General features: G+C 41.8%; 2 protein-coding genes across 2 annotated transcripts; both read left to right on the top strand.

Moving 5' to 3' along the window:
- Positions 1–3270: 3270 nt before the first annotated feature.
- fan1 (FANCD2 and FANCI associated nuclease 1) lies at positions 3271–9596 on the top strand. Its single transcript, XM_041939069.1, has 13 exons — positions 3271–4700; positions 4778–4918; positions 5482–5683; positions 5760–5993; positions 6089–6220; positions 6309–6417; positions 6525–6644; positions 6749–6913; positions 7024–7186; positions 7271–7374; positions 7458–7652; positions 8148–8276; positions 8428–9596. Exons 1-13 carry the CDS (start codon positions 3455–3457, stop codon positions 8563–8565), a joined length of 3078 nt encoding a protein of 1025 aa, XP_041795003.1. The 5' UTR covers positions 3271–3454; the 3' UTR covers positions 8566–9596.
- A 222-nt stretch (positions 9597–9818) lies between these two features.
- On the top strand, positions 9819–25175 carry LOC121607752 (disintegrin and metalloproteinase domain-containing protein 10-like). The gene is made up of 16 exons (XM_041938695.1): positions 9819–9954; positions 12065–12215; positions 14140–14258; positions 14393–14551; positions 15102–15202; positions 15814–15963; positions 17488–17580; positions 17672–17855; positions 18542–18705; positions 18829–19012; positions 19658–19808; positions 19916–20099; positions 20207–20315; positions 20441–20661; positions 20762–20888; positions 22233–25175. Exons 1-16 carry the CDS (start codon positions 9888–9890, stop codon positions 22451–22453), a joined length of 2385 nt encoding a protein of 794 aa, XP_041794629.1. The 5' UTR covers positions 9819–9887; the 3' UTR covers positions 22454–25175.
- Positions 25176–26616: the final 1441 nt, after the last annotated feature.

Genomic DNA, 26616 nt, shown 5'->3' with positions numbered 1-26616 from the left:
ACCTGGCCCTGTAAGCCCACCACCCTCAACCCTGTGAACCATAGATAACCACAATTAGATTTTTGAGATGCTTGCGTTATGCTCTATGTAAATTTTCACTTGACATCCTGAACAACACATTCATACTCTCTAGAAATGAGCTTTCACAGGTTTTACCTATCCATCTGCTCCATAAATACACAAATTATTTAGCCATTATGAATCTGCTCCGGCTGCAAAACAACCTCTTCCCTTGTTTACTTAGTATCAGGGATGTGCCGCATAAGATCTTTCATGATAATACTGGCACCATTTTTAACAGAATGAACGAATATGATCCATATCTGGATAATGGCAATACTCCAACTCCAACAATACATACAACAAACGTATTTCCTCACCTCAAGCAGAAGCACCCAGATGAGCATGAAGAAGAGAAGCAAAAATCCCACAAAGAGAGCTTAAGCTGTAAAACTGTAAACTAAGCAGACAAACTACACTGGCTCAGCAAAGCGTCGTCAAATCTAGTTTATCTAGTCTGCTAGTTGTGCTCTATATTTGTATATGTATGCTCTGGGATGTACACATCCCAGAGGATCTCTCAAACACTTCACACTATACCAGACTTAAATAACGTGATCAAAGATTGGTTCCCACGCTTACACAAACAGTTTGGACTGAGATCCCCTATGATATCAGAGTAAATGTCACTGTTTCACATTTTAAACGAACACAGAAATTCCTCCCTTAAGGACAACCAGTGGCCACTTATTAATCTGTTACTTCTACACCATCTGACACCCACATTCGCTATCATAGCCTTTCTGTCCACGTCGACTGCCTATGTTGTTTGTTATCTGTCATCTTGCTTCGTTGTGTCTGCTCTAATTTTGTCTTGCAGTCCTGCAGAACAGGGAAAATGCTTTAAGTGAGTGAAGCCAGTAGCATGTGATGTTTTCCTGCAGGATCATCTTTATTTTTTCTACTTAAAGTACACCCTCACTTAAAAACTCATCCCTGAAACGTTTTTACGATGCGGATAGTGTGGGTGCCAGATTTATGATCCATGACTTATGTCCTCCGAGGAACCCGTTTGCAGAACAGTACATCATTCCTCTGACATCCGAATAGCATCTCTACAACATAACATCCTATGTATCGTCAAATGAACAGATAATACAAACACAGCAGGTGGAAAATGAATTTCTTTGCATTCGCCTCTGTCTCTTTTATGATTTTTTTTTAGCCATTTGAGGAGCCAAACAACAACAAAAAGAAAATATACCAGTCACAACACTGGTAGACTAAATCAAGCTATGTCATGTAGTACTATAGAGCTGAACTAGAGCATGCATCAGTTTATGAATTAGCTGACTGACGAGAAGTTAATCTGCAACAATTTTTATAACTAGTTAATTACTTCCAGTCCAGAAGTCCGTCCAGAATCAACTGGTTCCATTCCTCAAGCATTATTTTCCAGTTTTCTAAAGCATCTATAATAGTCTTTCGAACAGCTTTGAGTTTTGGACTGTTGGTCAAAATGAAAAAGCACTTTACCTTGAGCCCTGGGAAGATATTTTCCCATAGGCCAAACGATTAATCAGCTAATCAAAATAACTGGCACACTGAGTGATGATGAAAACAGTTGCAGACAAATATAAAATAAAAACATATGGCACTAACAAAAGGATATTATAGAGAAAATTAACAGACAAAAATTATCAGCCTATCAATTTTACATACATTCATACATATTTAGGAGCAATTTCTAAGCAAGTTCATTATGAAAGAAAAGCCAAAGACCTTTGATGTGATGTTCTCTGTCTGGTATGCTCAGTGCATTAGAGCTTTATATCACATGAACACGGTGGTCTGATACCCGCCCAGACTAAACACGTCGACACCCTCATCTACACATGAACCATCTGAGCTTGTCGCTAAACTGGAAAAAAAAAAAAAAAAAACTGCGCTGTTTGGGCTCCAGCTTTCGGGTGTGATTGAGGTTTAACACCCAAGCCACAATAAATCCCAACGGCTCACAGTGTTGATCAGATGATAATGCATCTGAGATTATGGTATTATGAGGACAAAAACCTACCCCCCCCCCCCTCCAGATCACCTTAGTATACAGTATAACACGCGGACCTAATCATGACCTCTCCATGGTGCTGAAGTGCTAATTAAAAACAATGAGGTTCGTTACAGGCTCGTGTTGGCGCTTCAGGATTAAGATTGCACGCATTTTGCCCTGCCCTTGACGTATTTGTGGTGTTTTATGAACCCATTACGCCGAAGTTTTGCCGCAGCTGCAGGAGTGGTTGTTGTGGTTGCTCCGGTTTCCCCACAACTGGACGCCGCATTCCCCATCTGCTTAAATATCGATAACATAATCGGATATATGGTTTCCCTGCGCATATACCACGGCGGGGTTGGAGCTGACTCCCTCCGCATACACACACACGGACGCACACACACATTCTCACACACACACACTGTGCTGGTTTCACCATCTGGAAGCGATATCATCCTGCTGCTGCAATTCACATCGACCTTGATTTGAAGCATCGAGACTGCACCATGCTGACATCCAGCTTATGGGCTGATGTTGTACCAGAGGGGCACATCCAGCATTGTCCTCAGCCCCATCATCGGAAGCCGTAGAGGCCCTTCTGCATCTCTACAAGATGTTATTTTTTCCCCAGACATTTGTGGTGAGGTGATTCCGTGCGGCACTTACCAGCATCGGTCCTGTCGGCGGCCCTCCTTGTAAAATGCCCGTGTGCAGATCAGATCAGATTGCTCTCCGGAATGGTGATTTTTGAATAAAAGCCGCACAGCAGCCCAGGAACCTGTGTAGAAAATACACCCCCCATCATGTGCTCACTCCCCTGATCAGCCAACAAATAACACAGAGGCAAGCGGGATGAGTGCGTGATCAAACATGCGGCTAAAGAATTGACCCATATCATTTTAGTTTAAAGCACTTAAGTAATATTTATTTCTTATGTATCTAACAGTAATTGTAAAAGGGATGATTTATATGTTTTACGTTGTATTAAATTTAAACATAATCTAAAAATACATCTACATATAAATCTTTTACATCTTGAATAAGATTTTTTAATTTCAACTTTTTCTTTTTTCTTTTTTTTTATTTGCATTTAGGTAGCTGAGAAAATATCGATGTGGTTAAGATCGATTGCTACACCCTTACAAACAGAATCTGCTCTCCTCTGGTTAAGCCTGAGACGCGGGATTGTTATGATCGTGCCGCTAGTCTATTACCAAATGAGACCGCTGCCGGTATGTTAGCTTATGTTTTGAACCATTGACAGTCTTTATATTAATGTTTGGGCAGTTCTTCTAATCCATATGTGACGCACCAAAAACGGAAAATATGCTACAATTTGAAATGAAGTGTTTTAATGAGCTAAGATAGCATTCAGGTTAGCTAAACAGATCTTAGCATTATTATATGCTAACTCTCCTTAGAGTATGCTTCTTAAACTTGTTCTCATCGAGCAACGGCACGTACGCCTGTATCATGTCTGAGAGGGCCAGCAAAGACAAACCCAAGCGAAGTTTGTCATTGCCCAGGAGCAAGAAGAAAGGCAGTGTCAAAGCTGGGATTCCTGCCAGTGCTGCTGCCACCACAGCCCCAATTACTTCATTCTTCAGTAGCCAGCCTCCACCTAAGCTGGCCTGCCCGCTGTGTGGCCAGTTGGTACCGAGATTCAAGATCAATGAGCACATTGATTTGCAATGTCAGAAGTTTGAGAGAGGAGACAGCAGTGCCGCCTCAGCAAGTAATAGTGTTGTGCCAAGCATCCAGCTGTCACCCAGAAAGAATCCCCCGAAGTCCCCAGAGCTGGAGCCAAACAAGGAGGAGGAGGTCAATGAGACCAATACCAGCCCTTACTTCAAAAAGAAAAGCTTTCATCAGGCACCGCGGGAGATGAGCAGTAAGAGTGTGGTCAGGATGATTGACCTGGGAAGTCTTTCCACCAAGTTATCTCGGAAATGTCATAAGGTACCTGAGAGGACACAGAGAAAGGATATACATGTGCCAAGGTGTTGTGAAAAGGAGATATATTCTGAAACACTCAGCAGCTCACAGAAAGAAAATCATCTGATTCAGAGTTTAGGAGACAACGAAGATTGTGACCTGACAACAACCAGTGCGGACGCTCCAACAGCAATGGAAGATCTGTCATGTTCAGACACAGGACATCATCTTGAACTCAAAGCTTCTAAACCAGAGACTGTCCAAAAATTCAATAATCCAAAATCCAAACTAGCAAAGAGAAAAAAGGCAACAGCCTCCACTGGCAGAGTGTCTATTTTGAGAAAGAAAGCAAAATATGAGGGGAGCAGCAGGCAGTCAGAGGAGGTGTTGTCTCAAGAAGAAACGACTGATTCAGACCATCTTAAAACTGAGGTCCCTTCTGCTTCTACTACTAGTACTGCTTGTGAACCCCCTCTAAGTTCAGAGGAGACACATGAGAGATGTGCTACAGCCATCAACCATGATTCACTTTCCGAGTCTGGTGCAGAGAACGCCGCTAGTGACCAGGCTGTCGAGGGCTCTCATGCCCTGCGGCTTCCCTACTACCTCCGTAACTTCCGGACGGTGCTACAGGCTGTCCTGGAGAATGAGGACGACAGGGCATTGTTCGACCAGCAGGATATGTCCCTCGTACATGCGTTTGAGAAGCTCTCAGGTATGCTGAAATATCAGTCAGTACTTGTTATTTAGTAGTAAGGCCTTGTCACTCACATGTATTTTTTGCTCTCAAAGTCATGGGGCAGAAGCTGTACGTGAGACTCTTTCAGAGGAAACTGAAGTGGCTCCAAGTAAATAAACTGGATTATGAAGAGATATGCAGTGATCTGGGACCTGTTGCTCAGGAGCTGGTTCAAGCTGGTTTTCTGCAGTCAGGTAAATGATCCCTAATAAATAACGTGATTTGACATTTTAGGACATCTTTAGGAAAATTAACTAAAACCTCTTTTATTCCTGGCATATTTCTAATTATGATGACGAAGGCTATATATTCATGTTCCTCCTGTTTTTTGTCATGACTGTTAAAATTGCAGTTAATGAGGACTGTGTTGGTGACATCTTTACAGTTTTATCAGAAATGTTTGAATTAAAATCGAGCTCCATTGTAGGAAAAGGAAACTGGAGCTGATTAATGAAATTAGTCAGCCAGTGCATGCTGGGATAGTCTCCTGCCCCTGTGCTACCCTGTGCAAAATCCTGACAGATTGATGGAATTAGTATCTAACAACTATGGGTGCCAAGGGCCCCCAAACTCTTGAACAGTCTTCCTGTTTAAACTCATCTTTCTACCACAGTCACCTCCTTTAAATCTCTCTAATAAAGAATATATGATAATAGAATAGAGTATGTAACATAAAGTATGTATGTTATCCTGTTGAAACATGTATATTTTCTGGTTTTCTCCTCTTTCTCCTCTCCTGTGCTGTTGTATATCAAAGAAAGTGACCTTCAGGAGTTAGGGGAGGCTCTGGATCTCCTGCCTGCTCCTGAACTCAAAGCTCTGGCTAAGAGTTTCCATCTGGGCAATTCTGGGACTCAGAAGCAGCAGCTAGTGGATGGGCTTCTCCGTCTCAGCAGGCAAAAGTCCCTCTTCGCTATGACCTCTGCTCAAAACAACATTGGGGCTGTCATACTCAGAAGGTGAGATGATGAAATACATTGTGTTCAGTAGTTTCATAGTAAAGATCTCTCACCGCTGTGCTCTCTAACCTTAAAGAGCAAAGCAGCTCGCAGGTCCCTGTGTACGCCTGTGTCGTGGTCCTCGGGCTGTCTTTTCTCGCATCCTTTTACTCTTCTCTCTGACGGACACCATGGATGAGGAGGAGATGGCGGCTGGTGGGCAAAACCAGCTCTTCACCATCCTGCTGGTCAACTCGGGACGTCTGGCCTTCCCAGACTACACAGTACAGCGTAGAGCCAAGGTGTTCCAGGACAGAGATGATCTTATCAGGTGGGGGTGTGGAAAATAAGTGACACTGGTTTCATTTAATTTATCTATGCTGTATAGCCAGGAATAAATACTCACAATTTCGTCCATCACACCAGATATGAAGCATCCATGCGATCCCTGCAAGAGGTAGCCTCAGCTATGCAGGGAGGTCAGTGGGAAGAGGCCATGGAGCTTTACACTGCTGCCAAAAGTGCCTGGCAGGAGCTGAAGAAAAACCATGACCTCAGGTGACATGAATCTATTTATTTGCTTCTACCTAAAACAGATACAGACTCCCTGGACATTCTTTTATGTTGTTATTATTGTGTTGGATAGTCACCAGGAGGAGCTGCCTGTGTTCCTGCGCAGCTTCACTACAGGATGGGCTTACACTCGTATCTTATCCAGAGGGGTGGAGGTCTTGCAGAGGCTGCGTCGCTATGAGGTTTTCTGACATTATCCACTCACACTCTCATACAAATTCAAGCTTTGCAAATGAGGATAAAGGTATGTCACAATTAAAGATGCTATGGGTCTACTTTTGTGGTACAGGAAGCAGTAGAGGAGCTGCGGTCCTTACTTTTGCAGTCCACTTACTGTTTTGACAGCCGAGGGCGGTGGTGGGACAGACTGGCATTAAACCTTCACCAGCACCTAAAAAAACCTGAGCAAGTGAGCACCAGTGGCTTCATTCACCTCTTTAAGACATGTTTACCGTTTAGATGTGCAACATTGCCATCAGTCATAGCTGTTGTGTTTTTTTGTGTTATTCCAAGGCTATTTGTGCTATCAGAGATGGGCTGTCAGACCCTCTGGTGCGAACTGGACATAAACTCTCTCTTCATCAGAGAGCTGTTAGGATGAAAGAGTCTGCCAGCTTGAAGAAGTATCGCCTGCAACTAAAAGACCTGCCCACTATCCAAGTCCAGGATGTCAGACATGTGAGTTTAGTATAATATGTCATTTTTGGGGCTTCTAGGAAGGAGAAACAAGTGTTATATGTTTGGTGTATGTAAAATAACAGATATATGAACTGTACTTTTGTCTGCAGGTGACCATCCGGGGACAGCTGTTTCCTCATGAGGGGGGTATGGGGAAATCTATGTTTCTTATACCAGCAAATGAAGAGGGGGAAGAGACTGGCAATGCCACTGTAATAGGCTCTGTGGAAGAGCTGTCTTTAGCACATTACCGTCAACAAGGCTTTGACCAAGGCAAGCAGTTTAGCCTCACCTGTCAGAAATATTTCTGTATCCTTTTATCACCTTTACATTGATTTTCCATTGTTAATGCATTAGGGATCCATGGAGAGGGTTCAACATTCTCGACATTATTTGCTCTGCTGCTGTGGGACATCATTTTTATGGAGGGTATTCCAGATGTTTTCAGAAATCCATACCAGGTAAAGTAAGCTCTAGCAATATAGTATTTGTGGGCTATCATTGTGTTTATACCAGTTTAACTTGTCTTCCTTTCTTCTCACAGACATGTCCACTGGATCTTCACACTGACTGTTTCTACGAGAACAGGAAAGAGGCGATCGATTCTCGTGTGCAGTTGCTTGGCGTGGCATCTGTGGAGACGCTGTGCGACATGTTAGAAGAGGCTTGGACCTCCCAGGAGGGTAAAGTGTGTTCACTGGTCGGCTGGGAGCGTTTCTCCTCCCTTCAACAGGCACAGGTATTTTCTGTCGTTCATGTAAATATGCACTCAGTGGCCATTTTATTAGCTACACTGGTAAAATTGAATGCAGTTAAATACAGCAACTCAGAATTTAAAGTCTACCTTAACAGAAATTCATTTTATTTAACTACATGTTCATTATTGAGGTCATAGTTTGCAGGGGTGTTGAACTGGACTTCATCATATTGAGAGGTATTTCTAATGTTTTTCCTTCCCCATTTACAAACTAAGGTGATAAATATGAGAAATATTTAAATGTAATGCAGTCCAGTTTAAGACCAACTACAGTAAGAAATATTTAGTTACATTAATACCTTGCTACATAATTTATATTACATTATACATCATATGTCTGATTATACATGGTAAGTTAATGCAAAGTATGCCTCTATAGGCTGTGATAAAAAAAAAAAAACTAGGATTATATGTTTTGTCTACTACTCTGGGTACTAACATGGAACTAACATAACCACTTTTATACTCTATTTGCAGTCTCTTGTGTCATGCATGGGTGGAGCCTTCTTAGCAGGAGTAATAGCACGAATGTCAAAAGATTACAGACACTGCCGTGCAGGTCTGCCTGATCTAGTGGTGTGGAACACCTCAGAGAACAGCTACAAGGTGAGAACACATCACAACCTGGTTCTTTGTATTAGATATTCCCCTTTGTGTATGGATTTAGACACTCTGTGGTACCTGATTACTTTAAGTCTGGTTACATGGATTACACTGCAGCATGTGTAATGTGATATTGGATGTCTTGTTGTTGTAGCTGGTGGAGGTGAAAGGGCCCAGTGACCGTCTGTCCCAGAAGCAACAGATCTGGCTGGATGAGCTTCAGAAACTGGGGGCTGATGTGGAGGTGTGTCACGTGGTGGCTACTGGAGCCAGAGGAGCTCGTCTGGAATAAACAGACACAGAAGAACTGACTGATAAGACTGCTGCTAATTAATAAGTGTGTGGTTGTAACGGAAACATCAGCAGACAGAATCTCTGAAAAAAATGATCTGGATGCTTTTTCTGATTCTCATCTGGAACAGATATTGATGATTATCTCAAAAATTAAATTTGTCTTCCATATGTCACAAATTGAATCCTACATGAGATGAGTATAGGGAGTGAAAGTTGTGGCAAGAGGTGTGCCTTGTGACATGCGGCATTATCGCCTTCAGCAGGAAGAGGTGCATCATGAGATGGAGATCATCACTGAGAACTGCCAGGATCAGAAATAGCTTGGTTGCAGATAATCAGAGCTGATGCATGACAGGATCCAACAATCATGCCAAACTGATGGTGTTTCCTTTTCCTTGGCAATATATACACACTACATTCTCAGGATCTTGTGTTGCCAAGCAACGAAAACTCAAATTTAGTTGGCTGCTTACAAATTGAATGACAGCTCTACAAGTTTGTTATGCAAGTAATTACTGTAATAATATGCCCTTAAATATGCAGTTTTGCTACTACGCCGCCAGAAAAAAAACAAAAAAAACCCCCAAAACATCAGTCCGGTACCACAAAAGAAACAAGAGAAATCAAATAAGAGGGCTGCAAGTAATGATTATGTTCATTAACAATTAAGTTACCATTAATAAAATGCCAGAAAATAGTGAAAATGCCTATGGCAGTTTCCTAGAGCTCAGGATGTCATTATCACTTTGCTTGTTTGGTCTGACCAGCAGTCCAAACCCCAAATTATTCAGCTTATTATAACAGCCATCACATATGACAAACAGAGGCAGCAAATCCTCAGAATTGAGAAGCTGGAACTTGGAAAAAGCTATTTTGTTTAAAAATGACTCAAACGATCATCAAAGCGGTTGCCAATTAATTTTCTGTTGATTGATTGATCAACCAAACAGATCTCTGACTGAATTGTGTTGATATGTAAAATGTGAGAACTGATGTTGATGGTGTGGGACACTGAAATATTAAAAGACAATTTTGATATTATTTTCCTGTTTACGAATGTGCCTGTAATGGCGGAAGGAGATGTATACGTTGTGTGTCACAGGCATGGTTAGTGCCCATAGGCTGTGCCTGGGCGTGCTGTAATGTATGCAGGCCTGGATCATGGATGCATTTGGGGGAAGGGATGCCAGGCTGCCCTGCGTCTGACGTCACGACGTTGGAGAGAGAGGAGGCGATGAGAGGAAGGTGCAATAAACACACAGGGCGTCTGCGCCTATCTAAGTAGGACAATAAAGTGAAAACGGCATCAATGCTCTAACAATGGATTTGGCAGATATGCTTCTTTTTAAAGTTTTCCTCTTCGTGTACTTACTAAACTACACCCAAGGTGAGTGAGGCATTTTCACAGAAAACCTTACAAGTTGTGCTGAATCGGTGAAGCAGCGGCTGAGAGGAGCAGAAAGGCTGATAACCCGTTAGCTAACAGAAGGGATCAGCAGGGCCTGCTTGTTATGAAGAGGGACTGCACCCTTTTTTGCCGTATTACTTCAAGCTAACAAATGGTGCGCGGTGTAAAAGCTGATTTGGATTGGCGTAGTTGACTGAAATAAACCGACATTGCGGCGATGTTTCTGCGCGTTGTCACCGTTTTTGTTGCCAGGGTTGGATCGGTTTTGTTGTTATCGTGCGAATAGCGCCGACAGCCATTGTTATGAGAAGACGGAGATGCCGACTGGGTTAACGGACCGCTAGCTTCGTGCTAGCTAACACTTTAGCCGCTAACGTAACGACTTTTGTCAAAAAACGATAAAGTTAGCCACTGACATTAAGCTACCTGCACCGTGTCAGCGTTTATAATTTAACACAGTAACACAAGTTTTCATGTTTGCTGGCGTAAATCGGTTTTCTATGTTGGTTACTGGTCAGTGTTTCGTCTTATGCTGTTCGCTATTCTCTAATTTAACGTACTGTGAGTAACAATAACTATGGAGTCAATATATTGATCATAATTTGTATGATTAGGAACGAAATTGCCCCTCTTTAAAATGCTGTACTGACTTGTGGTATACCTATGGCATCGCACACCTGCCACTACTGTGCTTTTTAATCTTATACCAGTAAAATGAAATTAGCTATACGGGACTCAGATTTACGCCTACATAAATCTCAGTCAGTTGCACGATCCACATCTACATTAAGCAATCGGAATATTTTTAATCTCAGCATGGGCGCCCTGTCAAACCTTCAGAAGTATCAGTCACAACTTTTTCACGTAACAGGACATATGCGTTTGGCAAAATTAACGTCAAAAGATGCACGTGGTCGTGCTTCACCACGTACCTTTACGCTGCTAAGTTCGTGTGTGTGTGTGCGCGCGTGTGTGTTATCCAGTGTTTAATTCTGATGGCTCTGTGTGATCATTGAAATGTAAGAATCAGGAATCTTTGTGTTTGCTCCATTTTTATTATCATAGTTGTTGTAGGTCGTGAGAAATTAAGATATTTCAGAATAGGCATGGCCTTCACTTCTCATAGTCACCATAATGAAAAATTTAATGATGGCACCTAAATATTTCATAGTGCACATGAACGGAGAAGTAGCTGAAGACTGGTCTACTCACCCATCTTTGTTACATGGTTACACTGAATCCTGTAATTTATGGCTCGATAGTCAAGCATAATTACCAGTCAGACAGTAGTAATTACATATACTGTATTTAACTGAAAGTACTTTCTTTTGGTTTATATGTTATGGGGCAAAGATCTGAGCTCTCGGATCTGCCAGCGTTTCTGCACGCTGAAACAAAATTACTATGTTTTCTTGGAGTGCAGTTTATCAGACTGCTTTTGGGTGTGATGCAGTTAGTGAAATGAGTGGAGGTGCTGGAGAATCTTTTTCCTTCGAGCCCACCACCCACTCTTCTGGTGGCAAAATAATAATGTTGTGACGCTGGGGGCTGTTGTTGAGCACAGCTCCAAAACTGGCACCCATTTGACTTAAATGGATTTAGCTGAATTTTAAAACACAGACCATACTGCCTTGCTGTCAGTTGCCATAATTTTAATCCTGCCTGTTAAATATCTGGCTGATCATCAATTGTTTGGGCATCTAAATTTCCCTAACATGTACCATGCCTCAGTTATTTACTCTAAAATGTAGCTGTGGTACTTTAATGCCACATCAAAGACTCAATTTTGGATATCTGATGCTTGAATTATATTGTCTAACACACAAAACAAGCATTTTATATCTGCCATCTGCTAAGAATAGTCGATGTGACAGGTGTTAGTATTTTTCTCACCCAACATTTGCTAGTGTACAGTTTGTCTTTTATAGGTATGTTTTTATGTTACCTTTATATTGTATCCATACACCTGGGATGCCTGTGTTGTCATTTACTTTGATTCTCTGAGCATATGCATTTCATTAAGTTCCATAAGGCTTGTTTTTACCTTGTTTTTGCTGGTAACAGGAGTTCCTCTGTTCTTTCCACACAGGACACTACAGAAATCCCCTGAACAAGTACATACGTCACTATGAAGGCCTGTCCTACGACACAGAGCTTGTGCACAGCAAGCATCAGAGGGCCAAGAGGGCGCTCTCTCATGAAGACAAGTTCCTTCATTTAGATTTTCATGCTCATGGAAGGTTTGTCAGTTTTTCCAGATATTAACCTGAGGGGAAATTCTGTCTGGATCTCTGTCTATTTTTGTGTCTCCTCATCCATCTCTTTATTTACCTGTCTGTTTGGGTTTTTTTTTTTCATTTGCAAAGCTCATCCAATATGCCTGTATTGTTTATGATTGAAGGTGTAGATCAGCTGTAGCAGATATTTGCAGTGTGATTGATAGTTATTTACCTTTAATCCTGTTTTACGAAATCTGACCTGATCAGGGGCATCACACTGGGTCTTAGGTGAGGACAGATTTTAAATCTCAGCCTTCGTTCTTTCTGTGTAGTTTCTTTCATCTCCATTAGAGTTAAAGCGTTTAATCGTTTGGCGGATTGACAGAATATCGACTAGCGAAAATACCAGACATTCCCTTGTTCCAGCTTCTCAGTTGTGAGAATTTGCTGCTTTTCTTTGTCTGGCGTGATAGTAAACTGATAATTTTTGGGCTTGGGACCGTTGGTCGGATAAAACAAGCTATTTGAAGACAGGAATTTGAGCTTTGGATAATTGTAAAAGGCGTTTAAATTGAGGTGATTTAATTAAAAGATTAGTCTACAGATGTATCGATAATTAAAATGATTATTTGTTTTGTATTATTTGTTTGCCACAGTCTGGTTTGTTCTGACTCCCTGCCACAATCTAAATACAGGTCAGGTGGAGTAGAAACTCTGTGTGTTTGTGTGTGTGCGCGCGTGTGTTGCCGTGTGTGTGTGTGCGTGTGCCCGCGCGCCCTGTGATGGATCACAGGATCCTGGGTATTTCTGTACACTTGATACCTGGGTGGGAACCCCCTCAAGGATGGATTGATGGATATATATAGTCCTTGTCATGGCTCTTCATCCAATATTTTGAGGACTTGATGTTGTATAATAGAAAGTGTCTACACTCTTCATGACAAAGTCAAGACCATCTGGCTGGGAGCTTGGCAAAGGCTGTCTGTCTTCCTGCCTGTAGCAGGGCCTGCTGTTCCCAAACTCTGATGCTGCTTAGTAGGGAAGCGAACGATAAGAGCCGTGTCAACACACACGCGGAAGGAAGACGTCTGTTCCTTTGAAAAACAGGAATGTGTCAGCGTCTTTTTCTTTGAATTCATGACAAAGCTGGAGACACAACTCAAATTCGTACGTTTAATTTGCTGCACCCCATCCACCTTCTGCCTGCAGGTCTTGTGTATGAGCGTGTTCTCAGATAGAATTTTAGTGCACCTTACATTTTCCCTGAGATTCAGTCCTAACAGAAAACAACTGCAGTCAAATAGGGTTTTTACACATACAGGGCCAGACTTGTGTCATAATGTCACGTTTGACCAAATTCCTCTAATCTAATTGAACAAAGACTTCTGTTTTCTTACAGTTAATTTAAACTGCTTTGCCTGACTTGCAATACAGTAACTTCCACTCAACACAAGTATACAATAAGAGCACTGTGTAGGTGTTACATGAAACCCAAGTTTTACTGTACCGTCTTTGTTTCCGTGCCATATGTTAGATCAACAAAAAACAGCATTGTCTCAAGATGTCCTGGTTTTCAGTTCCCTCTGTTGCAGGATAGAAACTGCAGTTTCCCTTGTGCAACTGAAAATGGCTGAGATGTTTTCTGTCTGCTAAACCATGCCCTTCTTTTCACCCTTTTCCTTTTCATTTGCATTCTCCCTTTTCTCTAAGGTTGGGTGAATATTGCTTACCTCCCAAAGCGATGCCACGTTCATATTCACACCCAAATCTATAGGCTGAGGCTCTCACCGAGACATGAATAACATCAGCAGATGGTTTTGGGACATCACAGAAACAAACTTCTCGCAATAAACATATCACTGTTGTCCCACATTGTAACCGGTGTCATCACATTCAAGTGTCTTTTGTTTTTATATTACCTACAGTTTCATTTCTTTGATTTCAGGCATTTTAATTTACGAATGAAGAGGGATACCACCTTGTTTGCCCAAGATTTGAAGGTGGACGTTTCAGGAGAAGAGATTCCATTTGATACCTCTCATATCTACACTGGAGAAATCTACGGCAAGACTTTCTTTTCATTTCAACTTGTTTGTCTATACTTGCATTTTTCAGACTCTTTCTGTTTTTCTGAAACATGAATACCCGATCTTGTGGGAATCCTCTGACACCTGCGCCTCTGTAATTTGGATCCCCAGGTGAGAAAGGTACCCTGACTCATGGTGCCATTGTGGATGGTAAGTTTGAGGGCTTCATTCAGAGCTACCAAGGCACCTACTACGTGGAGCCTGCTGAGAGATACCTGGAGGGAAAAGACGTGCCCTTCCACTCAGTCATCTATCACGAAGACGACATACGTGAGTCCCCAGCAACTTCAGCTACACAAATGCTTTGACAGGCCAATTTCTTGTAATCACTGAGGATGTGTAATTGGATGCACGCATATGGTAATGTATGATCGGGAAAGTGCAAGGTTAGGGCAGCTGAGTTGATAGAAGCAGACTGGTGTGTGATCGCCCTCCAGGGAGCACAGATACCCGGGGTGCTCATTAGCTGAGTAACACGATATTCCTCTCGGGCTACTGGCTCATTTTAGAAGTCTTTACAATGTTGGTGCTGATAGTGAACACAAAGCTTGCTTCACTACGCTGGCATCCCCTAATTTGAAATCATCTGTGTACATATAGTATGTGGCTGAGGGGCAAATTACACAGAAATGTGAGAGGAAATGCTAATGAGAGCGACAGGAAAGTAACAGCTCACATAGCAAAGCTAGGCTCAAGTGGCGTGTAAGTACATCCATTAGCTGATCGTGAATAGCGCCAGAAATAGAGTGACTCAGGGGGTTAAGTAGCTAACATTGTCTCCCATAATCCTAACAGTGTTGTGTCTGCCTCTCTCACTCAGACTACCCGCACAAGTATGGCCCAGAGGGAGGCTGTGCTGATAGCTCAGTGTTTGAAAGGATGAAGAAGTACCAATCCTCTGCCGTAGAGGAGCCACCCAAGGTGAACTTCACCACACACCACAGTAAACCCTTCCAGTGTCGAGGGATGGGGAAAATGTATATTTTTCCTTCTTCGTCAGGGTCATACTTTGGATGCCTTTTTTTTAAGCCACTGTGTGCACTCTGGTTATATTGACCGGTGAGAATAGCCTCTCTCAGCTCAATTAATGGATGTCTACATGATTAATTAGTAGTTCATCTCAGTAGCAGGAGAAAAAAAGTTGTTCTTTGCTTCTATTTCTCTCTAAATTACGTTGCATCCAGTAATGCCAGGTTTATGATATTAAACAAGTAAGCTCATATACTTACCTTACTTTAGCTCATTCTTGCTAATTCCATTATTCCGTTATTCCAAAACTTTTCCTTAATTACATTCCTTTGCTCCTCTTCTTCCACCCTTTTTTCCCGACAATATTCTTATATGTGACATATACAGCTCTTCATGTTCCTCAGCAGAGTTGCAGTTCATGAACATACTGCACCTGAAAGGCCACAGCCTAAAAATACCAAACATAATTTATTTAGCCACTGTTTGGTTGGAAATGCTATACATACTATGTTTTATTTAACCGTCTATTTCCTGCTCTCCGTCTCCGGTGCTGCTCACACCAGGAGTTCTACACTGAGGGAGGCTTTAATGACCCCGTGCTGCTGAGGAAGAAGAGGATGGCCCAGGTTGAGAAAAACACCTGCCAGCTTTTCATTCAGACCGACCACCTTTTCTACAAGTACTATAAGACCAGAGAGGCTGTCATTGCTCAGGTATGTATTGTTTTTGTCTGATGTGTGTGGAGAGGCGTATTTTTAACCACCACTAACATTTAAGAGTGTAAAGGCTAATTAGTATTGGAATATTAACACGTCTTATTCAGTGCACGTGGTGAGTCATGAAGCCTACAATAGAGGAACAAAACAAGAAACGAAAAACTAAAACAAAAGAGTAATCACAAAGTCACAGTGATGCCTGGTTTCCTGTTTGCCTGGGAGTACAAAGCAACTATCAAACGTCCATGAAAGTATAATTCCCATGGAACTTCATTGTCCTGGTTGGAGCCACTGTAAATAATCTCTGCACCGTTTTCCCTGTTGTTAAGATGACCTGCGTCGGCCTCGGAGGCTGTTTTCAGTCCCGATCTTGGACGTGTTCACTTCAATTGCCTGTGGTGTAAACACCAACAATCACCGGGTGCTCTGAGCTCTCGTTCATGGTGGACTCCAGTCAGCTAATAGCCACTAGCTGCATGGCCAACTGAGCTAACTAGCTAACAGCTTTGCTGTAGCTACAGCTACAGCAAAGGGTATGGTACAGGGGTTAGCAGTTACTCTGGTCATATGCTGCCCCCTGTTTATTTGGAAGAACCTTGGACAGGTGGTCTCTTACACATTGTACATGTAACCCACTGGCTGTGTACACAATACAGAGACACTTACAAAATAATGGTTGAGTCAAACAATCTGATTATGCAGAAAAAAAGAGAATGAGTAACTGGTTATAAAACATGATTACACAGTAACTAATACTGAGTTGCTATGGTTTGCTCAATTATCTGCTGATACAGAGTCTAATCCAGTTCTAATATCTACCTAAATATTGATTCAATATGTATCTGAAGCATTGAAATAACAGCTGCAGACTACTGAATTTGTCAGACCCTATTTTTCACGAGCCACTTGTTCCAAATACTGAAGATCCTGGTTCAAAACAATTACATTTATAAGCTTTAATAATTGATATGATAGGAATGAAAGTTTAATGGGGAGGTTTTTACCCCTGAAAGTGACGTGATGTGATCCGCCAGAGAGAAGTCGTATCACTCTGCTGGAGTTGTTGAAACTACAGAAACATTCTGATTGTGCACTGGTGTTACAGAGTGGAAGTCCACACAAAAAGGCTTTGTCTGAGCACAGACACTACCTTGCCTGTTATCCAGTTACTAGCGGAATAAGCAGTAATTAGCGACAGCTGATATGGCCTCCTGCTGGTGATGTTTGTCATTTTCACCAACAAAAACGTCTGTTTGCACCAGCTAAAAATGAGAAGCTGGTACCTGAGTCTGAACTAAAACAGAACAATCAACATTAAAGAAAGATAGGATTTTTATCAGCTTTACTTTAGCCAATACCAGTCCATCATAATATGCCTGAATCAGCTCAGGACAGTCAACTATAATTACTCAGTTACTTAGTTACCTAGTTACCTTCTCAGTCTACATGTATTCTTTACATTCAGTGTATTCATCATCTAAGTTGCACACAGTATGGATTGAATCTGTCTGACTCTCTCAGATCTCCAGTCATGTCAAGGCCATTGATGCTATCTATCAGGGCACAGACTTCATGGGTATTCGCAACATCAGCTTCATGGTGAAAAGGATCAGGGTAAGTCCTCATCTGCTGATTTTTTTTTTACGTTTATGTTTTAGATTTTATCCCTTCCTCCCTCTGAACTCATCATCTTCCTCTTGTGTAGATAAACACCACCAGTGACGAGAGGGACAGGTCCAACCCGTTCCGCTTCGCCAACATCGGGGTGGAGAAGTTCTTGGAGCTGAACTCTGAGCAGAACCATGACGACTACTGTTTGGCTTATGTTTTCACCGACAGAGACTTTGATGACGGCGTGTTGGGTTTGGCCTGGGTCGGAGCCCCCTCAGGTACTGAAAGTGCATGAAATAGATCCCTTTTTAAAGCAACGATGTATGAATGCCTCTATAGCAAACAGATTCTGACATTTTTAAAACTGTAAAAAGCACATTATGTTCTTTGCTCTTTGGGCTGCAAGCACATTATCAGCAGGAGAACCGAAGTTTGGTTGACTATGAGATCGTTTTAGAAAAGCATCCGTGATTTACATTAGAAGTTAATTGCGGCTTATCTGCACTATATATTGCAGCTAAAACAAGAAAAAAGTGTTAGTAGTGTTTGGGATTTCAAATGCCGTTTGATTCAGACCAACTGCAGCTTTGAATATCAACTCAAACAATATGCAGATGTGATGATTCTCAAAGGTTTGCTTGCTCTCTGTTACTGACATGCTGGAATAGCAACTAGGAGTCTGTGCTACATTCTTAATTTAAAGTTTTTAAAAAATTTGCACCGTTGAAATCTTTAATTTACTGTGGGAGGTTATGTATCTCCTGCCAGCAGTGACAAACACAATTTTAATTTAACATGCATTCTAAACTTGTTGATGAGTCAGACTCATTATGTTTTGAAGTAAGGCATTATGTCATGCGGACTCCTAATTGAAAACTCTCCCTCTTCAATGTGCAAAATCAGTCATGTTTTGTGGCTGTGATATGGAAGAAGATTTGTTCCAACTTGTGCTTTTCATTCCCAGGGAGCTCCGGAGGTATCTGTGAAAAAAGCAAGCTGTATTCTGACGGAAAAAAGAAGTCTCTCAACACCGGTATAATCACTGTACAGAACTATGCCTCCCACGTACCTCCAAAAGTCTCCCATATCACTTTTGCACATGAAGTAGGACACAACTTTGGCTCCCCGGTGAGTTACTTAGATGTGCCACATTTATGCACGACGAGAATGAATTTATTAAGCTGGTACACTTTGTCCTTCTTCTGTTAACCTGAGATATTTTTTTTTTCTTCTTTTCCTTCTCGCTCTCAGCACGACTCTGGATCCGAGTGCACCCCGGGAGAATCCAAGAGTCAAGACAAGAAGGAGAAGGGCAATTATATCATGTATGCAAGAGCTACATCAGGAGACAAGCTCAACAACAACAAGTTCTCCATCTGTAGCGTGCGCAACATCAGCCAGGTGCTGGAGAAAAAGAGGAGCAACTGTTTTGTCGGTACGTTCTGTTTTTGTCCGACTGAGGACCGTTATTCTGCTTCTGCTTTCCCTTTACCGATGAGTGTGGGAGATTTTAACGCCAGTGACCCAGTAATTAGTGAATTCATTTAGGCAACTAAAGATACCAACATATTGGCCGGTGTTGTCTTTGAAAAGCCATCTTGGTATCAGTCCAGTGTTAGTTTTAGTTACAGTATTTGGCATACTTTTTGTGATACTTTATACAACTGTGAATTCAGTCTCATGACAGAAGTCACGCCATGTGATTAGCATGCCTAAAAAGCTGTGTTTTGTGCATACTGCTCAAAGTCTCATGCATATCAGTCTTAGCTGATATTACTGGGAAGATGTTAGTATTTGAAGCCAGTATTTGTCTCTGTACACTCATTCTTGGGGAGTGTGTTGAGCATGAGTGTTAGAGCATAATTGCAGTTGCATTGAGCTCTCACTCTTTTTTTTATTGCAGCAACTCGTTCTCTTCAGAACATCATTTGTTTGGTTTGGTTTTGTAGTGACAGTTTTCATAGTAAAAGTCCGACTTCTCCTTCACTTTCAGCCCTCAGTATAAGAAGTCCAAGTATGGAACAACATGTTCCGGTTACTGGGGACCAGGCTCACTGTTTACTTTCCCTTCCCAAAACAGAGTCTGGCCAGCCCATCTGTGGTAACGGCCTGGTGGAGCCAGGAGAGGAGTGCGACTGTGGCTACAGTGATCAATGCCGGGACCAGTGCTGCTATGACGCCAACCAGGCTGATAACAAGAAGTGCAAATTAAAACCCAACAAAGTCTGCAGGTAGATGTTATCTTTGGTTTTGTGTGCCTCCACATTTTCATGTTTCGTGAGGAAGATCTGGCAGCTCGATTGTGATAATTCTCAACTGGGCGCTTCTTTCCCACCAGTCCCAGCCAGGGTCCTTGTTGTACTGCCGAGTGCACTTACAAGGGTCGTAATGAGAAGTGCAGAGAGGAGTCAGAGTGCGCCCACCAGGGCATGTGTAATGGAGTCAGCGCTCAGTGCCCCACGTCTGAGCCCAAGGCCAACTTCACCGCCTGCCACGGAGAGACTCAAGTCTGTCTCAATGGGGTAAGTGGCTGAAGACTTCGCACCTGGAAGAACTGGTTGTTATAGCAACTTTACATTCATACCAGTCAGTGTCTGATCTCGCCTGTCCTCGTGCTCCTCCTCCGCAGGGCTGCTCCGGCTCCATCTGTGAGAAGTATGGGCTTGAGGCGTGCACCTGTGCCAGCCAAGATGGCAAAGACGAGACCGAGCTTTGCCACGTGTGCTGCATGGAGAAGAGTGAGTCATCAACCCGTTTTCTCCCCACCTTGTCAACTAGGTTTTGTTTTTTTTGTTCAAATAAAATGCACTGTAGGCTTCGTCCATGTCATTTGAATTATTTTGGCTGTGATTCATCTCCGCAGTGAATCCCAACACGTGCAGCAGCACAGGATCAGAGCGTCTGGCTCGTTTCTTCAATAAGAAAGTGACCACGCTGCCGGCCGGCTCGCCTTGCAACGACTTCAAGGGCTACTGTGACGTGTTCATGAAGTGCCGTCTGGTGGATGCAGACGGACCGCTGGCCAGGCTGAAGAAGGCCATCTTCAACCCAGAGCTCTATGAGAACATTGCAGAGTGGATTGTGGTATGTATCAACTTCTTGGCTCCAAGTGGGTGATAAATTTATTATTATGAGATGTTTTTGTGGTGATTGTGCTTGATTTGTGCTTCATTCTCTCTTCTAGGCCCATTGGTGGGCAGTGTTATTGATGGGTATTGCCCTCATCATGCTCATGGCTGGCTTCATAAAGATCTGCAGTGTGCATACACCGAGCAGTAATCCCAAACTTCCCCCTCCCAAACCGCTTCCAGGTGAGTCCAGAGATTTACAGAGAAAGTCATACCCAAGAAAATGTTGCTTTTTTTAAAAATTCATTTATTTATAAAATCTTAGCCGGTTAGCTGACGTGTTTGAAATCATGTGTCTTACCTGCCACTCCACTACACTGAAACATGTTCTTCAATTGTAGGTGCAGGGTTGTTGCATTGAAGGTGTTTATACATTCTGTTCATCCCCTGAAAATAAAATGTCCTGGTTGTGTCTGTTTAGTCACATGCATAGTTTGAAAAAAAATCTGTTGAAGATGTTTACGTGCCTCAATAAATACAAACAGCAGGCAGAAGTTAAAGCACGTTAACCAGGTCATAAAGCAGACGCTGATGTGATAGTAGCTGGTGTCTTGTCATTATACGTTTATGATCAAATTGTTAGTAAATATTATTGTTGCAGTGGGATAAACTCGAATTCTTACATTTTCAATGAGAGAGAGCAATTATTGGCCTCAACTTTCAGCTCTGAACTTAATCTTTTAAATTAGGCCCAAATTATACTTGAAAAGAATAATTTCTTTTAAAGTTTGCACAGGCTGGAAGGCAGTTTTGTGACAAATAGTAACCCCAAATCTATACACCAATGCCTGTGAATGTGAGTCATAGTGTTTTTTTTAATATACACTGTGTGCTTTTTGTGTCTCAGAGTTAAAATGAGAAGTGTGAAAGACACATGTTCAAATGTGTGGTCGTCAAACAAAAACCACGGTCCAGGGTCACACTGTGAGACAGTCTGCTGGCCAATTAAGAGCTTCATCAACCAAAATAGGCTGCATCAAAACCCTGACAGTGTCAGAAATGCAGGACCAAAATCGGACTGCTTATGACTCACCTTTATAAACCAGCCATTTGAAATATGACATGAAATGATGCAGAATACAGGCCACTGGCAGCCTGCAGTATATTACCGTCCACGCTCTCCTCCTCCCCCTCCTCGGTTGAGGTTTTTCGATGCATTGAAGTGCCAGCACCACGGCCGTAGCTTGTTTTATTGGTTTGCTTCATTTTCAAAACATGAGAGCAATGCAGAGGGATGACATGTGTCTGCTTGTTTTCTTTTTTTCTGCTTTCATTGTTGCGCTACAATTCAGCAGGCTTTCATCATATCACCTGACGTGCATCCAAATTGATATCGTGCAGCCTGACACAGACTGTGACAATGGTTTTAATAGACTCATCTCTCACAGCGAGACATGCAATGAACAAGATTATTGTTATTGCAGTGTGGGCATCAGTAGCAGAGTCAGGAGGTGCAATTTAGTTTGGGGTGAACCTACTTGTGTCTGTCTTTTTAACAAGCTCGATTAACTGCCTCTCTCCTAACAGGCACTTTGAAGAGGCGGCGAGCGCAGCAGCATGCCAGCTCCCAGGTGCAGCACCAGTCTCAGCACCCGCACTCCCACCAGCACGGGCACGGCGGGCACGGTGGGCACGGCGGGCACGGTGGCCAGCGGCAACCCCAGAGGCAGCCTCAACGGCAGGCGCAGCCCCAGAGGCACCACCGTCAGCCCAGAGAGAACTATCAGATGGGCCAGATGAGACGCTGAGACCCTGCATCCCGCCCTCCTCCCCCCAATGCCTTGGCTCCTCCTTGTGCCTACAGTGGGAAACAAAAGCGTCACTCCATCCAAAGAAAAGCCTGACATGGTCGTTACTCATCATCATATCCTCCATCTACAGACAAAACAGACACAGTGAAAAAGAGAAAACGCTATCTAGCAACTTTATTGGCTCTTTGTGGAGTGGACTCGACCATCAGCCATTTCCAATGCAGTGTGATCTAGCATCTTTTTCCACCTTTTTTTTTTCTTTTTCTTTTTTTAAGGAGTGCCAAGGAGTTAAGGAATCATGTGTAGCTTTAGTACATTCTGTGATGTGTGTTTTTTTTTTGTTCTATTGCAACGTCTTCTTGAGTGACAAGCCCGTGGCTGCTGGTGAATTGTTCCGTGCTTTTCTTTTCGCCATTCTAGCCGGGATTGACAGACACTCAGTGGGGATTTGCGGCACTTTTGTGATTTACACATGTCAAACGGCAAAAGACACAGGCTCCGGTCTCCCGTGCAGACAGTCTTCTGCATGTGACTGTACATATTTAGTGTATCATAAGTGAAAACGAAACTATTTCTTCTACTGTAAATGTGTAATTCTTCACTTTTTTTTTCTTTTATTTTTCGGTTAGTGCTCTCAGGACTCTTAACACATAAATGAAGGAATGATGGTCGTGATGAGTTCCTTGGACGCTGCCGTTGAGGATTTGACGCCATCAGGTTCTCTGCGCAGTCGTCCAATCAGGTGGATCTCTTTCACTTTCGTTAGGTTGCTATATTTGGAATTTGAACAACAAGGTCACCATATCCCACTTTTCAGGCCTTCTTTGTTCAAGATCCCCTTTTTCATCTTTTTTTTTATTGTCTTGCTAACATGTTGCGTAACAAGCTAGATGAGGTCATGGGATGAGTCATGGGAACAGAAAGGGAAGATCACCTAGTTTGGTACACCTTTTATCGTCTTTACCGATTTGTTTTCTGATGATGAAGAATGAATAACCACTAACTGAAGCTGATGATGATTCTACCTGATCAGATATGAAGACAAGGGAAAGAGAAGGCTGCTGTGGCTTAGTTTAGAAGTGAGAGTGTATCCTTTTACAGAGTTAGTTTACACCAGTGTGGAAATAAATTTAAAAACGACTTTGGTGTGGATGTACAAAAAAAAAAAAAAAAATTGTAAGATTTAAATCATTCTATTATTCTTCAGATAGCGCATCTAAGAACTTTTCAATGTGGGCATGCAGACACATTTATTAAATGTGACTATTAATTGACCAAGGTCTGTAATATTTGTATGTCACTCAACACTCTTTTCTTTGACAGCTATTAATGTTAGTCTTAAAACAAGTGGAAGGAGCAGTGTAACGCAGCAGTATTGTCACACTATTCACACGTTCCTTAGTGTGTTCACTAGTTTCACATGAGACAAGCAGCTGTTTTAATTTTATTTTGTTTTTTTAAACTCACCTGCAGTTATCTCCTGGTCAGATTTCCTCCTGGACTGAATCCCCTTAAGAGCTCATGAGTGCAGACGTCAGTGTGAGTTTACATCAGCGTGCCATAAAACTTTATACAGCTGATCTTCGTGCACAGGTTTTATAAAAACACAGGAAGCGCCCGTAAGGCTTCAGGAGCCGCTTTAAATGGAAGAAATGAAGGAGACGGTTCACCTCAGGTGTTTTCTTCCTCGTCTCGCCGCGGCATAGCACGAGGAGCACTTTGGACAAAGATAACACTAACCAACAGGATTTGATAATCTGGTCGTGATGCGTTGTGCAAAGTCACAGGGTTTATTTACCGTGCAAACATTTCACCCACCAATAGGATTTGTAATGTGGGCGAAAACTTTGGCACAAACAAAAAATGTAAAAAAGCCTGGGCATTTTGCATCGAGGATGTTTTCTTGAGCTCTGACCTTATTTTGACCTGGCATTATTATTTCTAAATGCATGCAATACTAATCACAACTAATATCTTACAACACTGTCCTGATGGTCGTAGAAATCACACATGTGCTCTGGAGGGGACGTTGAAGACGATGTGTCTCACAGTTGTCAGTTTCTTTCACATGACAGATGAATCAGGCAGGTCGGCGGTTGCGGTAACTTCTCATGTCTGTACAAAATGGAGCTCTTTTTAAATTTCATCTTCAAGGCTGGATCACACCCGTCAAGCCTGGAGAATTTACATGTAAACTTGTACAGAACTTCGAAAAATTTGCATTTCATTTGAAAATGAAAATTACATTTTGATACATCTGTTTCAGTTTTTGTATTCTTATTCCAGAGTAAGCTGTTCGAAGATGTTCATGTGTGACAAACTTTCCTTTCTTCTAAGTTATTTATGTTCTTATATGTGCTAGTTGAAATGGAGTTTGCTTATGATACTTTTCTCCACCATCATCAATGGTTAAAACAATTCAGGGTGATGGAGTTAATGTTACATTCTCATTTTTGTCTTCGTTATCCTGTGGCATGGTTTGGGTAGAAGAGCAGAAGAATAATGCCTGTAAATTTACTTTCTTTTTAATTTCGTAGTCTTGGTAAAAGTTTTTAGATAAACGTGCACTGAAAATGTCCAAATTGAGTTGAAATGTTGTAGGTGATGTAGGCCGAAAGAACACAAGATTAAAAAGTAATACTACTGTCTGATTTTAATGTTCACTGTGTTTTATACAGTATCGGAAATTTTTGTTCACTTTGAACATTTTTACTAAAAAGAAAAAAAAAGATTTCAAATTGTATTGTGCAAAGAGATGTAATTTTTGGAGTACTTGAAATGCATTAATTAAAAGACTCGTTCAAAATAAAATAGACCCCTGTTTACTGTCTGTAATGTGTGCTCTCTGTGCCTTTTTCTTTTCCTTTGCTGCAGTTTGGGTTGTACATGCAGAGAGTTTAATGCGGAGGAATGTAAAAGGGCACTCCACACTTTTTACATATGGACATTACTCATCACAAGGAGTACTACTCAGCCTGTGGAAACAGTTGCATAATGTCCTCTGGGGCTCTGGAGGAGAAAATAACCCTGATGATGTCATTAGAGTTGTTTCAGATTGAGTTTGAAATTCTTGTAACACAAAGCCTGCGTTACCAACTGGTGTTGTTGAGTTTGGAGGATGTGGGCATTTAACGTGTGGGCTGGAAGGGTCTAAGAAAAGATGCTGCTCAGCTTCATTATGGGAAGTTCCAGTGTTGTTGGATCTTAACATACTAAAACTAAATGTTAAGACACCTGAACCCCTGCTGTTTGAATTTCATCATTGCTCACTAAATTAATGTATGTTTGAGCTGCTGGAGCTCAGAAAAGCTTCTGCACATACAATCTTTTTATTTATTGAGGCAAGCGTTCGCTCAGAGATCCTTCAGCATCAACTGCCAATATCCACTGTAGTGCTCACTTCTTCCTTCATGGCTGAGGAAGGTCTCTGACGAACAACTTGCCTCATGAATTCATTCAGCATGGATCGGCGTGTGTTGATGCTTTTGCTTTTTTTTATAATCTCTTTTTAACAAGTTGTCCAACTTTGTGGAAATGCAATTTTAAATCACCAGAGTAACATTTTAAAAGGCTGAAACAAGCCTTACACTAAAAAATCCAAGACCTGTTGACATGACTTGTTATGAAGTCAAGGATGGACCATCTGTGCAGCATTCATTTTTTTGGAGGCAAGCTTTCAGTCAGATCTCCTTGAGGCATCAACACTGTCATTAATTAGACGCTGCTCACTTTTTTCTTGTGCATGTTTGAAGAAGGTCTCTGACTGAAAGCGAGCATCAATAAAATCCATATTGCAGATTGTTTTCTTATTTTTATGTCTTTTTTTTTTTACATGTAATCTGTTTTTTGCATGTCTCCCAGCTTTATTTATATACCATTTATAATCACTGATTTTACAAAAATGTACCTGTTTTGGTTGCATTAATGTGTGTTTTGTTCACTGCTGAAGATCTTTTTACAAAATGACTAAAAACATCATGACATGTTATTAATACTCAGGGTGGGATGAATCATATTTTGCAAATTGTTGTTTTGTCCCTTAAAAAAACTTTTTTGTGGTTAATAAAGGGATCTTCAGATGAAATTTATTTTATTCAAATGAAACGTTGTAGGGCAAAAAACGTGCAAGCCTGATATTTGCCCGATGATCTGCCTTTCCT

This window comes from Chelmon rostratus, chromosome 6 (assembly GCF_017976325.1).
Source record: "Chelmon rostratus isolate fCheRos1 chromosome 6, fCheRos1.pri, whole genome shotgun sequence".
Taxonomy (NCBI): Eukaryota; Metazoa; Chordata; class Actinopteri; order Chaetodontiformes; family Chaetodontidae; genus Chelmon; species Chelmon rostratus.
This window is presented reverse-complemented; position numbering and strand designations above follow the sequence as displayed.

Bases quoted from the DNA above. Each gene is read 5' to 3' on its own strand.
- LOC121607752 (XM_041938695.1), top strand. From the start codon at position 9,888: ATGGATTTGGCAGATATGCTTCTTTTTAAAGTTTTCCTCTTCGTGTAC. The intron at 9,955-12,064 runs GTGAGTGAGGCA...CTTTCCACACAG, and splicing joins CTTACTAAACTACACCCAAG to GACACTACAGAAATCCCCTG. The intron at 14,259-14,392 runs GCAAGACTTTCT...TTGGATCCCCAG, and splicing joins CTACACTGGAGAAATCTACG to GTGAGAAAGGTACCCTGACT.
- fan1 (XM_041939069.1), top strand. From the start codon at position 3,455: ATGCTAACTCTCCTTAGAGTATGCTTCTTAAACTTGTTCTCATCGAGC. The intron at 5,994-6,088 runs GTGGGGGTGTGG...CCATCACACCAG, and splicing joins GACAGAGATGATCTTATCAG to ATATGAAGCATCCATGCGAT. The intron at 7,653-8,147 runs GTATTTTCTGTC...CTCTATTTGCAG, and splicing joins CCTCCCTTCAACAGGCACAG to TCTCTTGTGTCATGCATGGG.